Source organism: Tachypleus tridentatus, chromosome 13, assembly GCF_004210375.1.
Source record: "Tachypleus tridentatus isolate NWPU-2018 chromosome 13, ASM421037v1, whole genome shotgun sequence".
NCBI lineage: Eukaryota > Metazoa > Arthropoda > Merostomata > Xiphosura > Limulidae > Tachypleus > Tachypleus tridentatus.
In genome coordinates this window covers 205,788,992-205,803,383 of record NC_134837.1, presented here as the reverse complement: position 1 = coordinate 205,803,383, position 14,392 = coordinate 205,788,992, and the positions used below count along the sequence as shown (strand labels likewise).

At 36.2% G+C, this 14,392-nt stretch overlaps 1 protein-coding gene across 2 annotated transcripts in view; it reads right to left on the bottom strand.

The window, feature by feature from the left end:
* The window catches only part of LOC143239561 (mRNA (2'-O-methyladenosine-N(6)-)-methyltransferase-like), a 42,489-nt gene that overhangs the window by 10,682 nt on the left and 17,415 nt on the right, over nucleotides 1-14,392 (bottom strand). For both annotated transcript variants that reach the window (XM_076480747.1, XM_076480748.1), the window contains exons 9-10: nucleotides 5,683-5,858; nucleotides 1,789-1,875 (exon numbers count right to left, since the gene is read on the bottom strand). In XM_076480747.1, coding sequence (XP_076336862.1) covers nucleotides 1,789-1,875; nucleotides 5,683-5,858 — 263 coding nt within the window. The remainder of the gene's footprint in view (nucleotides 1-1,788; nucleotides 1,876-5,682; nucleotides 5,859-14,392) is intronic.

The following is a 14,392-nucleotide window of genomic DNA, read 5'->3' as shown; positions in this document are numbered from 1 at the left end:
ACCAAGCCAAAGTGGACCAGCCGACTAACCCTGGGGGGGGCATCCTCAACCATCAGGATCCTCTCCTCCCCTTCATGAGTTGCCACACACAACAAACGTGGGAACAATGAAAGTACAGAACCTTCTTTGGGAGGTCCCCTAACCATGTACAGAAATCCACACCAAGGGGTATAATCCACAGTTTGTGAGTTGAGTGCCCTAACATCTGGCCAGGCTTTTGAATAACTGAAAATGATTACTTATATATATATATATATATATATGTGTGTGTGTGTGTGTGTGTGTGTGTGTGTGTGTGTAATATTCCGACCAATTATCTGCCAAAATTTATAGGGATGACAGCTACGTTTTGTGGGGAGAGAGAAAGTTCACTTGTCTGTCGTTAGTATTTTAAGCACCACGTTTGTATGTAAACATATGACTAAACAAATGTCTGCTGAGAGTAGTTTAACCAATGACATTAAAAATAAACTTTGTATTTGTTGTCTCATTTTCAACCCTGGGTATGAACCAACTTCTTCAGGCTTATTATAATGTGCAAGGAAACACGATACAGAACTTGGAGCAACTGTTAACAGCTAATTTAATTATTATAACTTGCTCTTCACCAGAACTGTTTCATTCACAGAGATGCCGACTATTTCAAATGACTGAGCGTAATGATTGTAGACAAAGCCCTTTATCATTTATGGCAACTAAGCCTGACCAATGTCTCTAAGCTGTTTATTATTATATTATTATTTATTACTGCTATAGATTGCTCATTTATGACTGTGTTTAGTGTATTTAATAAATAAATTTCAAAAAATCCTTTTGAAATTCTATTTCATATTCTGAATTCTTACTCATAAATGTCATTATCTGTATCGTTTTTGTCTTTGTTGGTGAGATGCCGATTTTGTATGTATGGAACAATCGTTTATCCCGCCATGCGCCACAGAAATATTGATGTGAGAAACTGTACAAAACGCATGACTGTCACTGACTTTTGACGCAATGACCAGAAATTTTGCACTGTAATCTTTCCTAAGTTTTTGATTCACAGTTTTAGTCCTTTTAGATTTGCCAGAAACAAGACAATCTGGTGAATGAGGTCTCTTTTTTTCCATCTTGTGAACGATTGCATTGGTGTTTCTATGCAGCTTAGAAAACGAGAAATACCCATCTATGCGAGTGCTGATTGGCTGACAAGCACTGATGATGTAACTATAGATTCCCCCACGTACCCAGTATGGAGAAGCACCACACTCAAACTACTGGTAGACCTTGGAGATACAAATATTTTATATTATTTCAAGCACAAACATGATTATCGCAAGTAGCCATTTGGACTATGTCTTTTATTTATTATCAAAATTTATTTGTATCTCACTAAAAATTTTCTTTTTACCCGTTTCAAGCCCTGGGGGAACAATTTATCACTTTATTGTGTAAGTCTATATAATATATAATAATCTGGGAGTTACAACAAGTCGTAATATTTGTCTGTATGAGCGTTTTGTTGCAATGTATGCACCAAAATCATAATGGTTGGCATCTCTGCATTTAGAGTAGAATTTTCCAAATTTCTGTTATCAAATCCAGTAACAGGTGGGGAATCAAATGAGAGCCTAGGTTTCACACGTATTTATTGCTCAAATTTACATTTTTGATGATGAGATGAAAAAATGTACATATATACAATACAAACATGTTTTTTTAATGTTAGTTTCAATCTGGCATCATGTTCCTGTTAACATTTGTGCCATGAATCAACACATTTCATTTTACATGGACAATAACACTTACCTGATATCTCTTTAACATACACCAAACCCTGGCTAAAAAAAATTCAAACTTGCGGTCATCAGTACAGTTCCACCTGTATAGTTGTTCCTATGAAAGAAGATTACATGAGTTTATATATATCTACATACATGTATGCTCACTGAGACAGAGACCTTATATATGCAAAAACGGCTCGTTTGGGTCGAGAAAATATTTTACACAGAAGAGCGAACAACGTTTGGAGATGCCGTATATAAAATAAATAAAATTATATATTCAAACATCTAACACTGCCCTCTACGTTCCGACACTCAATTGCACAACCCCTTTCAAACATGTGGTTAGCTTCCGGTCAGTTACCTCTTTCTTTGTGAACCTCACAATGACCGAAGAAGGTCGAAACGTTGTTCGCTCTTCTATGTAAAATATTTTCTCAACCCAAACGAGCCGTTTTTGCATATATATTTCTCTACAAGTGGGTTTTCTCGACATCACTGATTATTATTTCATCACGGCGATTGCACGAGAAGTGTAAGTCTTTGTGTTTTTCTCAGTGTATTTGTACTTACCTGTTACCATTATGTCTGAACTAGCATACTGTACACCACTATTAACAGTGCACGCTCACACAATCGTTAAGAAACTAAGAAATTTAAACCAATGAATTATCAATAGAAGAAATGACATTTTATTCAACAATGTAGAAAGGAACAACTAACACCTAATTTTGTAAATGTAAAACTTTCAAAAATTTTAATAAATACACAAACATTATTCAAAATTTACAAAAAAAACTACTTAAAGCCATGTTGAACATGAAATACAAAGAACTACATGACTTACAAAAATAAAAAATGAACCAAGACCATCAACTGGCATGCTGCATTAATCCAGAGATTTACGGACTTATACAACGAAACATAAACCAAATCAATACTAAGAACGACAGAGACAAAAAGATCTGCCACAACAAAAAACTAGAAAAACTAAGATGCAAGCAACAGAAAAGACATCAACATGACAAACCGTTGACTAACTTCATAATTAACAGATCCGACCGTCAATTAAACACAGACGAGATACATCTACTTAACAAAGGACTCAACTTCCCAATAGCACCTAGGTACATTCCAACCATAGAAATCAAAACATGTTTAGAAGATCTAGCCAGGAGACTTGTGATACTTTCTACAGAAAACAAAAACAAAGAAACAACCAAAAACAACCAACAGAAAGAAGACAACTTAGATAATTTTATTGACATCCAACAACCAAGCTTCCCAGGTAAAATTACAAATTTATATTTTCCAGAAACACCTAAAAACAACATCTTAAATGATTTTTTCAAAGAATTTTCTCACAAAACCATCAACATAATTTCACAAAACAGAAAAGTAAAAAACAACCTTACAAAAGAGACATTAATTCCATTAAAAACCTAAAACAAGACAAAAACATAAAAATTCTAAAAGCAGATAAAGGTAACGCTATAGTCATAATAAACACGAATGAATACATCCAAAAATGAAGAACATCCTATCAGACACGAACAAATTTAAACCAATACACACAAATCCAACAAAGACACACGAAACACAACTGAACAAATTACTACTACAGATGAAAAAAGCCAACACAATTTCACAAACACTTTATTCCTACCTACGTAAAACCGACTCACGCACACCACAAATATACGGCATCCCCAAACCTCATAAACCAGATTGTCCATTACGACCAATAATGTCCACATATGAATCGTTTAATTACAATCTTGGAAAATACATAGCATGGGCATTCTCCAAATATGTAACATCAGCCAGCTCATTCATCAGACTCTTTTAATTTCAAGTCTAATCTAAATCAACTTAATCATAAAGCCTTAATGGCCAGTTTTGATGTTATATCCCTCTTTACAGAAGTTCCAACCACTGAAGCCTGCAAGATAGCCTTAGAACTCTATATCCGAGACCCTAACACAACTACAGACATTCCCAGTAACCAATTAACAACCCTCATAGAATTCACCATGATAAAGACAAACTTCATGTTCAACAACCAAAACTATATACAAACAAATGGCCTAAGCATGGGCAACCCAGTATCACCAGTTCTAGCCAATATTTTTATGACACAAGTTGAAACACAAGCAATTAACACAGCATTACATCCACCACCATACTGGTACAGATATGCAGACAACACGGTTGCGGGATTCAAATCTACAGAACACACACTTAATTTTTTCAATCACATTAACTCTATACATCCCAACATTAATTTCACATGTGAACAGTAAGAAAGCAATCAAGTATCATTTCTTAATCTCAAAATTACAAGAACCAATATACAATTTAAAACATGAATCCACTGAAAAATCACCCATACTGTACTATACATACCTTGGGACTCAGCACATGAAACAAAACAAAAACTCAACATACTAAGAAACCAAATAAACACAGCCTTAAAACTTTGCTCACCATATAAAATTAAGGATGAATTAGACAAAATAAAACAATACTTCATCAACGTTAATAAGTTTCCTCCACAAACCGTAGAAAACATTATACGCACACACCTAGACAGAAAGCAAAATCAACCAACAAAAGTAAATATATCTCACGAATCAAAAAATCACGAAACCATATACTGCTGTATACCATATATTCCTGACATCAGCAGGCAAATAACCAATATTTGGCAAAAATTAGTAACAAAATATGACATTCCAGTTAATACCAAATTTATTCAAAAACCAGGCACAAAACTGAGGTCTATACTATGTAAAAACTACACTGACAAACACCACACCAACATTATTTATAAAATACAATGTGATAACTGCCACGACTTCTATATTGGAGAAACAAGTAGAAAAATGGAAACCAGATTCAAAGAACATAAAAAGTCACCTTCACACGTTTTCGAACAATGCAAGTCAAATAAACACAACATAACCATAGAAAACACTCAAATACTAAATAAAGAAACAAACATAAACAAATGCAAAATTAAAGAAGCCTTACTTATACAACAACTTAAACCCAAAATAAACCAATATAAAGGAACGCCTTTATACCTATATTAACATAATAGATAAAATTATATATTCAAACATCTAACACTGCCCTCTACGTTCTGACACTCAGTTGCACAACCCCTTTCAAACATGTGGTCAGCTTCCTGTCAGTTACCTCTTTCTTTGTGAACCTGACGATGACCGAAGAAGGTCGAAACGTTGTTTTATATTTCTCTACAAGTGGGTTTTCTCGACATCACAGACAGAGACCTCGTAGTTATATCTACTACACAGGGTTCAAAAGCGTTAAATTGAAAATGAACCCCAACATCTAATAAATTACAAATGTATTACAGCCATCACTCAATGTTTGTATATTGTTTAGTCACTCTTAAATTATAAAATGTTATTAAGATTTACCAATCATTTAAGTTTTTTAAAAAAACTGTATACTCAGAGGTCTGATTAGGAGAGAACATAAAAACTTTGCAAACCACTGGTTCACTGTAAAATCTGTGTCCAGATTTAAGCTATGATAACCCTAGGCCTATCTCGATACCTCTGGTATCTCTCAGTATCAGCTATGGTAAGCATGAACTTATCTTGAGGTCTTGAATTCGTATTTCAGCTGTACAAACAAATATAATATTTTTTTCTTATTTCTTGTTTTAAAAACTGTTCATCTACATTTTTTGTAAAAATTAACAAAAAGTGTTAAAACCAGTTATTCAACAGTTTCTTAACTTGAAACAAAAAACCTGTCAACATATTTCATTTTACACTTCAAGAACTTATTTCTATGATCAACTGTCTGGAAGAAAGACTGTAAAAAGAGAGAGAGAGAAAAGTAGTAAAATAAAACTTATTAATAAACAGAAAATTGTCATAATTACCAGTTTCTGAAAATACAATGTATTTATTCGAACAACGTCTCCAGAGAAACGAAGTAACGTGACATCGTGGTCAGTAAGTAGATCCACTGTAGGTAATCGAGGAGTTGAAATGGCAAATTGGACTGGATAACAAAATACCTTTTTTGGATTGGTGACCTGTAGTGGACTAGTGATTTCTGTAAGTTATTACAATAAACAGAGATATAACCAAGAGACCAGTGACAGCTTAGACAAAAAAAATATTTACTCTCATGTAAATGGCTTTTCTCTACACTAATTTTTCACATTTATGCCTCATAAAAAACAAAAGTTGCTGAAAAAAATTTAACAACGAATACCTTTCAGTGTAAATTCACTTTGATCTTTACTGTTTATCATCACACAGGGGACAAAATATGTGGGTTTGTGTTGCAGTTTGTGAATCAAAACAACCCCAGTTACAAATCTCTATCCTCTTTACTAAGCCAAGTATGACTCGTTCTTTTCTCTTGCATGTTTTCTCCCAGACCTCCAACAACACGATAGAAGTGCCGTAACATTTCAGTTTGACATACCAAAGCTGATATTCAGTTTTCAGAAATTCTCACCAAAGACACATATGGTATTTTTGCATTTGTCTTTTGGAATGAGCCACTGCACCAAATCAACATCAGTAGCCTAGCCAATTAGACTACAACTATTTATATAGAGTATGTGCACCATACGTTTAGCAGCAAGCTGGTTACAAACTCTTTTAATAAGAGCTCCATCTCAGGGTTCAATCACATGATTGTTTTCACACTGGTATGGTTTTAATGCTACAACTTGTATGACACTATGTACATCTTCACAAAATTCAGCAGAAGTTTAATAAATACCGCTAGTCATTTGTGCAGAATTAGTTTTTAATAGAATACTTTCACTAAAAGTTTTTACACAGTCTTTTTTTCTTGCCCAGTCTGAGCACAAAATAATTTTTCCATTAAAATTAAAAATACTTTTCTCCATTTTCAAAAGTTTTTTACATGATATTTAGAATCTTCTGAATACATTTATATTTTATCTGTTTCTCTAAATTAAACTCTGTACAAGATTGGTTAATTTGACCAACCCCTTAAGTCTAAATTACCTTTCTAGAATAAACTAAAGTTTATTAATTGTAAATAACTTTTAAATTATTAATAGTATGTATCTGTTTATTCTTAAATTTTATTCTTTTATTGACCTTTGAACCCAGTGTAACAACTAGTACTATTCCTGACATTGTAAATTGTAAATCACTTGGGGTACAAATGCAACTCACATTACATTATTGAATTACAGTACCTACAAGCTACTGCTTGTGCACATGCTTCATGAAACATTTTTACTATATAACTACTACTACCATATATCGTAATCTAACCAAAAGAAATTCCTATTTTCACATTTTAATTACGTTTATTTCCTGGTTTGTTTGTTTTTTTTCTACTGGCTTGATGACACTTAACCTATATTTTTTTAAAATAATAATAGTATAGTGCACTAAATTTTTATTTAATTAAATAATGAACCAAATAATACAGGATAACAATATGCAAAAAGCAGACACTATACCAAAACTATCACAAGAGCTGTTACCAATTCATCCAAGCATTTGAAGCATTTTAAAAGATTAGTTAACATTTTTCTATACACAAGACAAAAAAAATATGCCATTTGTTGATGACATCCTTGGCTTTCTGTTGGTTATAAATAATACAATATTAAAAAGAGAGAACTATTCACAAATCCTGAAAAACAGGATGTGACAAATGTGGTCTGATTTTCTATTTGAAAGCTGTGTAACTAAAGAAATTCAAGGCTATGAAAATTATACTTCATCTGAGCAATGACCATATTATAAAAGTAATTTAACTTTTGTACTTCCTGAATGGGTGGTAAATATAATAGAAAAGATGGGATGCTAAGATAAAACAAAGTAACGTTATTCACGTACAAAGAAATTCACAATTTTTTTTGGGGCATTGCCTTCAAACATTAAGAACTTAAAACCTACATACTATTAAAATAAGAATTCTTAACTACAATTTTATGCTATATTAATTAGTATCACATGAATAAACAAAATGTATTTCAATTAAATTTTGAATGTAACTCACTAAAAATTCTGATATATGCAGTAAATGATGCTGAAAAGTCATGAGACACTTTTTTCAAAAAGCCAAGAAGACTATGTCTTGCAAAAAACGTAGTAAAGTTAATTAATCTGAAAAATGTTTTATGACAACCTTATTCAGTTGCAATATCTTTAAGTAACTTCCTTCTCTGATTAATTAATTGTTGCATTATTTTGTGACAGCTGAGGTGTTTGGTATTTCTTTCAGTTGTACTTTACATGCTAGTAACTATTTTGTTCATGAAATGTCCTGTTTGATACAATTCAATGTTAAGGTTTGAATCTGAATAAAAGTGTTATTACAATAAAATATAACATTTACCTTTTTTTTATTTATCAGTGTATATCTTTACAAAGAGTTAAGACTTTACATGCTGGGTTTAATTGCCATGATATGTTAAAAAATGATGAATGGTAAAAGAATGCTAATCAAATCCACCAGACTGTATCAGATTTAAAAACACCATGACTGTGCTAAGATGGTGTTATAGTATTTTTATAAATATTAATTTTAGTCTCTTGTATGCCCATAAAAAGGTATAAAAATTTCATATTCCATTTTGTGAGAACACAAATCTCCTTAAAACATATTTAACATCTCTAAGGAAAAAAAAAAAAAAAGTTTACTGAAAATGGCCACATGAGAGTGGCTATTAATTTTGGATGGAAACCTATGAATTATGGTCTATGTCAAACTTGTTTATTACCTCACTAACAAGACCAGGAGATGGGAGATATGCCCAGCTTCATTACAAAGGATTTTTGGGGGATTTTAACTAAAGCCCTCAGCTTGCAAATGGAGAAACTGATCCACATCGACTTTGAATGATACTCTGCAAGAGTCTTAAAATTCATGATGTGCAAGAATTTCTGCATCCATGGTGATCAATGAAGACTTCCTTTTTTCTTCCACTCAATACAGATAAGTTGATTGATTGATTTAGTGTTTTATGGCACAAAGCCGCTAGGCTATCTGCATCAAACGTCCGGTAAAAATAAATTCAATGTAGTAAAATACATAAAAGGAAATGAAGGTAAAACAAAACAGCACTGAAAAACAGAAAAAGCATAAAACTTGTTTACAATGTTAAGAGAGAAAGCAGAGTAAGAGAAGTTGTAAAGAACTTTCTCTAGCATAATAGTAATGATCATAACCTGCCAGGAAGACTAACAGGTAAGTACAAGAACCATCGTCAGTCACCTGAAGTTGGTCTTTCCAGTCCTGGTTCCGGATTACGTGTCATAACAGTCATTATCAAAAGGTAAAATAATAAAAGTTTTATAAGACATGCAGCAAAATTGTAATAATAATTTGCCAAATGTCCAGTAAAAAGGTAAAAGTAAAGTAAATGTAGTAAAATTTATAAAAGGAAACAAAGGTAAAAACAAAACAGCAATTAAAAACATAAATGGCATAAAACCAATGATGGCATCCAGTCTACAAAGTTGTAAAGGACTTTCTGTAGCATAATAGTAATGATCATAACCTGCCAGGAAGACTAACAGGTAAGTACAAGAACCACAATCAGTCACTTGAAGTTGGCCTTTCCAGTCCTTCTTCCATGTTATGTGTCATTATAGCCAGTATAAAAAAGTAAAGTAATAAAAGTGTTAAAAGACATGCAGCAACTCTGTAAAAACAACTCGCCAGGATGACTAACGGGTAGTTCAAACAACAGCATTAGTCACCTGAAGTTGGCTTTTCCAGTCCTGGTGTTGAGTTATTTAATGTTATAGCCATTTTCAAATGGAACTAGAGAGATTGAGACTCTTAAAAGGGAACCACAATTAAAAAGGTGTAATGAATAAATATCAAACACTTAAATGACATTAAAAAGATTGATGGCCATTAAAAAACTTTATCAAGGTGGACAGTGTCATCGTAACCAATAACACTGTCTAATGTTACGGACAAACCTTGGGACAGAACATGTTTAAAATAGTGCCGTCGTTGAGAGTCGTAATGATGGCAAGAAAGTAAAATATGGCTTATTGTGACCCAAGTGTTACACAAACTACACACTGGTGCAACAGTTCCAGATAAAACCAATGCGTAGTCTAGATAGAACAACTTCCTCTTTCTGAACCTTACGGAAGCTGGACGACCAAAGTTCAATATAGGGTTTTATTTGGAAAAGCTTGTTGTTGCGTTGCTCACTCGAAGTTGAGTGCCAGCTGGAACGGAGCTGAGCCTTCAATACAAGACCATAGTCCATGTATGGAATAGGCAATAAGCACAGTGGTGATAGTGCCAGAGCAGATAAATTTTAGCAGCTGTGTCTGCAAGCTCGTTCCCACAAATACCAACGTGGCCTGGTATCCAGAAAAACTGGATAGAAGTAAATGTTAATGAGAAATGGGCCAGTCAGTTTTGAATATCTACGAGAATAGGGTGTGAGCCAACGTGAAGCGATTCCAGGGCCAGTAGAGAACTAAGTGAATCAGTATAAATAGTGCAGTTGGAGTACTGATGAGCTTCAATATGATTCAGGGCAAGAGATATGGCATACAGTTCAGCAGTGAACACAAAAGCTGTAGAGGAGATTCTGTGTGCAACCACCAAACCACAACAAACCATGGCAGAGCCCACAGAGTTACCTGATTTGGAACAATCCGTATAAATTGAAATGAAAAGATTGTTCGAAGGATGTTCAGTAAATAAAAGACGGTACTTCCAATCAGGAGTATCTGCCTTTCTCAGTTGACTTAAAGAAAGGTCACATTTGGGGACTGTAATAAGCCATGGTGGGATGGGCTGACCAGTGGATCTGCAATGTTATCCAAGGACAGACCCAATTCATCCAATTATGTTTAGATGTGAAGGCCAAAAGGAGTGATGGCAGATGGCTGGTTTAGAAAAACACATCCCCAGGAGGGATGCTTTGGTAAGGAACGAAGAATATAGTAAAAACAGTTGCAAACGGCAAAGGTGCAGAAAGGAGCTATGGCACATTGTCTGTTCGGAAAAAATATGGCCCACTGAAGAAGGAAAACACATCCCCAGGTGGGATGCTTTGGTAAGGAATGAAGTTTCGAAGAATATAGTAAAGATTCTATGTATAAGCTTTGAACTGGGGAAGTGCTGAAAGCCCCAGTGAAGACTCAAAGCCCTTGATGATGAATGGGGTCCAGCATCTTTAAGGCTGAGGGTCTGGCAGAGCCACAGACCATTGATCCATATTCGAGTTTTGATCGAATAAAAGCACGATACATCTTTAACACAGAACATCAATCTGCTTCCCAACTGGTGGTAGAGAAACCACCCAGGATGTTCAGTGCTCTTGTGCATAAGTGTGGTATAAAGGTCAGCTTACAGTCAAAGATAAGCCCCAAGAACTTATGGACCACTGGCAGGAAAACTTCACCGATACAAAGTTCAGGATCAGGGTGAATACCCTGTTGGCGGCAAAGGTGCATGCAAACGGTTTTAGAGAGAGAGAAATTAAAGCCGTTCGCCATGGTCCAATTCAGTACATGACTGAGGGCAGTTTGTAGTTGCCGCTCAATATATCTCATGTTCGACAACTGACACGAGATAGGAAAGTTGTCGACATAGAGCCTGTTTGCAAAAGTGAGAGGGGTTGTTCAGTGATGGCATTAATCTTTACACTGAAAAGTGTGACACTCAAAACACAGCCCTGAGGGACCCCAAGTTCCTGTAGAAAAGAAGGGGAAAGTGTCGAATCCACACGAACTTGGAATCTCTTGTCCATTAAAAAATTAATAAACATAGGTAAATGGCCACATAACCCATATATATGGAGGTCTTGCAAAATGCCATACCTCCATGTTGTGTCATAAGCCTTCTCAATGTCGAAGAATATTGATACAAGATGTTGTTGTTTGAGAAAGGCTTCTCTGATCAATGTTTCAAGTTAACTTTGGTGGTCTGTGGTGGAGTGCCGTTGTCGGAACCCACACTGGGTGGACGAGAGGAGGTTGTTTCATTCGAGGAACCAAACAAGACGAGCATTAACCATCCTCTCTGAGGTCTTACAGAGACAGCTCGTCAAAGCAATTGGACGGTAGTTTGAAGGAATCTTGGGATCTTTCCCAGGCTTAGAGAAAGGTAAGATAATAACCTGGTGCCAGTCATTAGGAAAAACATTCTCCTGCCAGATCCGGTTAAAAACAATTAGAAGAACATCAAGAGAAGAAGGAGAGAGATAGTGCAGCATGTCATAGTGTACATCATCAGGTCCAACAGATGTACTGCTAGACCAATGAAGGGCCATTATCAGTTCCACCAGTGTAAATGGATGATTATATTCAAAGAGACAGTCAGTTCGAAAGGAAAGAGATGAACACTCTGCCCGAGTCTTGATGGCCAAGAAGGTGGAGGAGCAAGCAGAAGTGCTAGATACCCGGCAAAAGCTTTCACCTAGAGTATGGTCAATGCTCTAGGCATCAGCTATCTCTTGGCCATCAGAGAGTAAGATCGAGAGGGGGACAGAATTGTTGTGCCCACTGACCTTTCGAAACTTGTCCCAAATGACCTTGGAACTGGAGGTTGAAGATATGCTAGTTGTGAACTTAATCCAAGAATCCTTCTGGCTTTGACGTCTTACCCACCTAGCATATGCACGGGCCCATTGGAAAGCGATGCGGTTTGAAAGTGTGGGATATCTATGGAATGTATCCCAGGCCTGTTTTTGAGCCTTCCGTGCTATGTGGCAGGCAGGATTCCACCACAAAGGAGTATATCGTAGAAAACATGTCAAGGTTTTAGGAACACACTGAGCAGCTGCTTGTATAATACAGTCAGTTACTGCTGCCACACAGTCGTCTACTGATGGTTGACTAACGAATGGTAGGATCAAGTTCTGCTACAGCAGTGAAAGTGGACCAGTCAGCCTGATCCAGCTTCCACTGGGTCATGCGGGTAGGGTCGCATCGACCACAGCCAGTCTCTCTCAAAAGTACAGGAAAATGATCACTGCCTCGTGAATTATTGTCAACCATCCATGAAAAATGGGAAAATAATGAAGGGGAGCAAACCGAGAGATCAGTAGCAGTAAAGGACTGACTAGGTGCATGAAAATAAGTGGAAGAACCAGTATTGAAAAGAGAAAGGTTGTGATCAGAGAGCATATGCTCTACAGAGCAACCCTTCTTATAAATAACAGCACTTCTCCAGAGGGGTAGACGTCCATTAAAGGCCCCAGGATTAGAAAGGGGGACGGCAACTGTGTTGAGTGACATGCTGATCAACCAACAGTGCCACCCCTCCATGTACTCATCCATCACATAACCTGTCATTTCAGTACAGAGAAAACTGATGAAAGGTGACTGTATTGGCAGGTTTCAGAAATGTTTCTTATAAGGAAAGACATACAGGATGGTAGGAAGCAATCAGTGTTTTGATGTCATCCAGATTAGAATGTAAACCTCGACAGTTCCATTGTATCAAGGTGGCTATTTTTAATGACGGGTAGGCGAAGTGGCTGGAGAACCCTTCTGTTTACGACCAAATCTTTTTTCCTTACTGTCCTTATTCGGAGGAGGTCTATCGACTTCCATGGATCCTGCCCTGGGTCAATTGGGCAGAACTTTGTTGTTGGAAGGGGATTCCAGTGACTGAGGATGTGAACGAATGATTGTTTTGCATCTTGTGGTGGGAGAAAAAGATGTATCTAAAGAAATGATTGTATTTAAAACCAAAGGATGTGGATCTTGGGGTTTGTTGGAATGTATGGGAGGAACAGAGATGGGTGTAGAAGTCAATTCATCAACCTTTTTAACCATGGAGGTCAAAAGGCTTTTCATTTGTTTTGAAAACAATTCTCTTGGAGGCACAGAGAGAACTGTCTGCACTCCCACTGTAGTTGTGGAACGAAGTGCAGCAGCACATGTCCGAGATGAAGTGGCGGACAGAAATTTCCGAGCCTCAGGATAACTAATATTACGAGTTGTTTTCAAACACTGCACCTCTTTTTCTTCCAACCATTTTGGGCAAGAACGAAAGTAAAAAGAATGAAAACCATTGCAGTTGACACAATGTGGGTCTGTGTGACACTCATAGGCATCGTGGTCCTTGCCACCACAACGAGCACATGTCAGGGAACCACGACATGACATCTTTGAGTGGCCAAACCTCTGACATTGGAAACATTGGAGAGAGTTTGGAATGTACGGCTATACCCTGCAATTTAGATAACCTGCCTTGATGGTGGCAGGTGCACGTGGTGATGTAAATGTCAAAACGAGGATATCTGTCGGCATTGTAACTCCATCTTTGCAAGTGGAGATGTGCATCACTGCAGAAACTCCTTGAGTGGAGAAACCAGCGAGAATCTCTGACTCGGGGACATTCTTCAACTCCCTCTCAACAATAACTCCTCGTGATGAATTCAAGGTGGCATGAAAGATAACCTCAATAGATACATCCCAATTGCCTTTGAATTCAAGAGGAGTTCACTGTGTTAGGATGTGGATGTTTCCACCAATATGTCACCAGATCAAAGCTTCTTTATTGACTTTGGAGGGCCAGCAAGTCCCTCTAGTACCTTCCTGATAAAAACGGGAGACATTTGCCCTAAAGGTTTTTCAGAAAGAGAATGTAATATAAGAAAA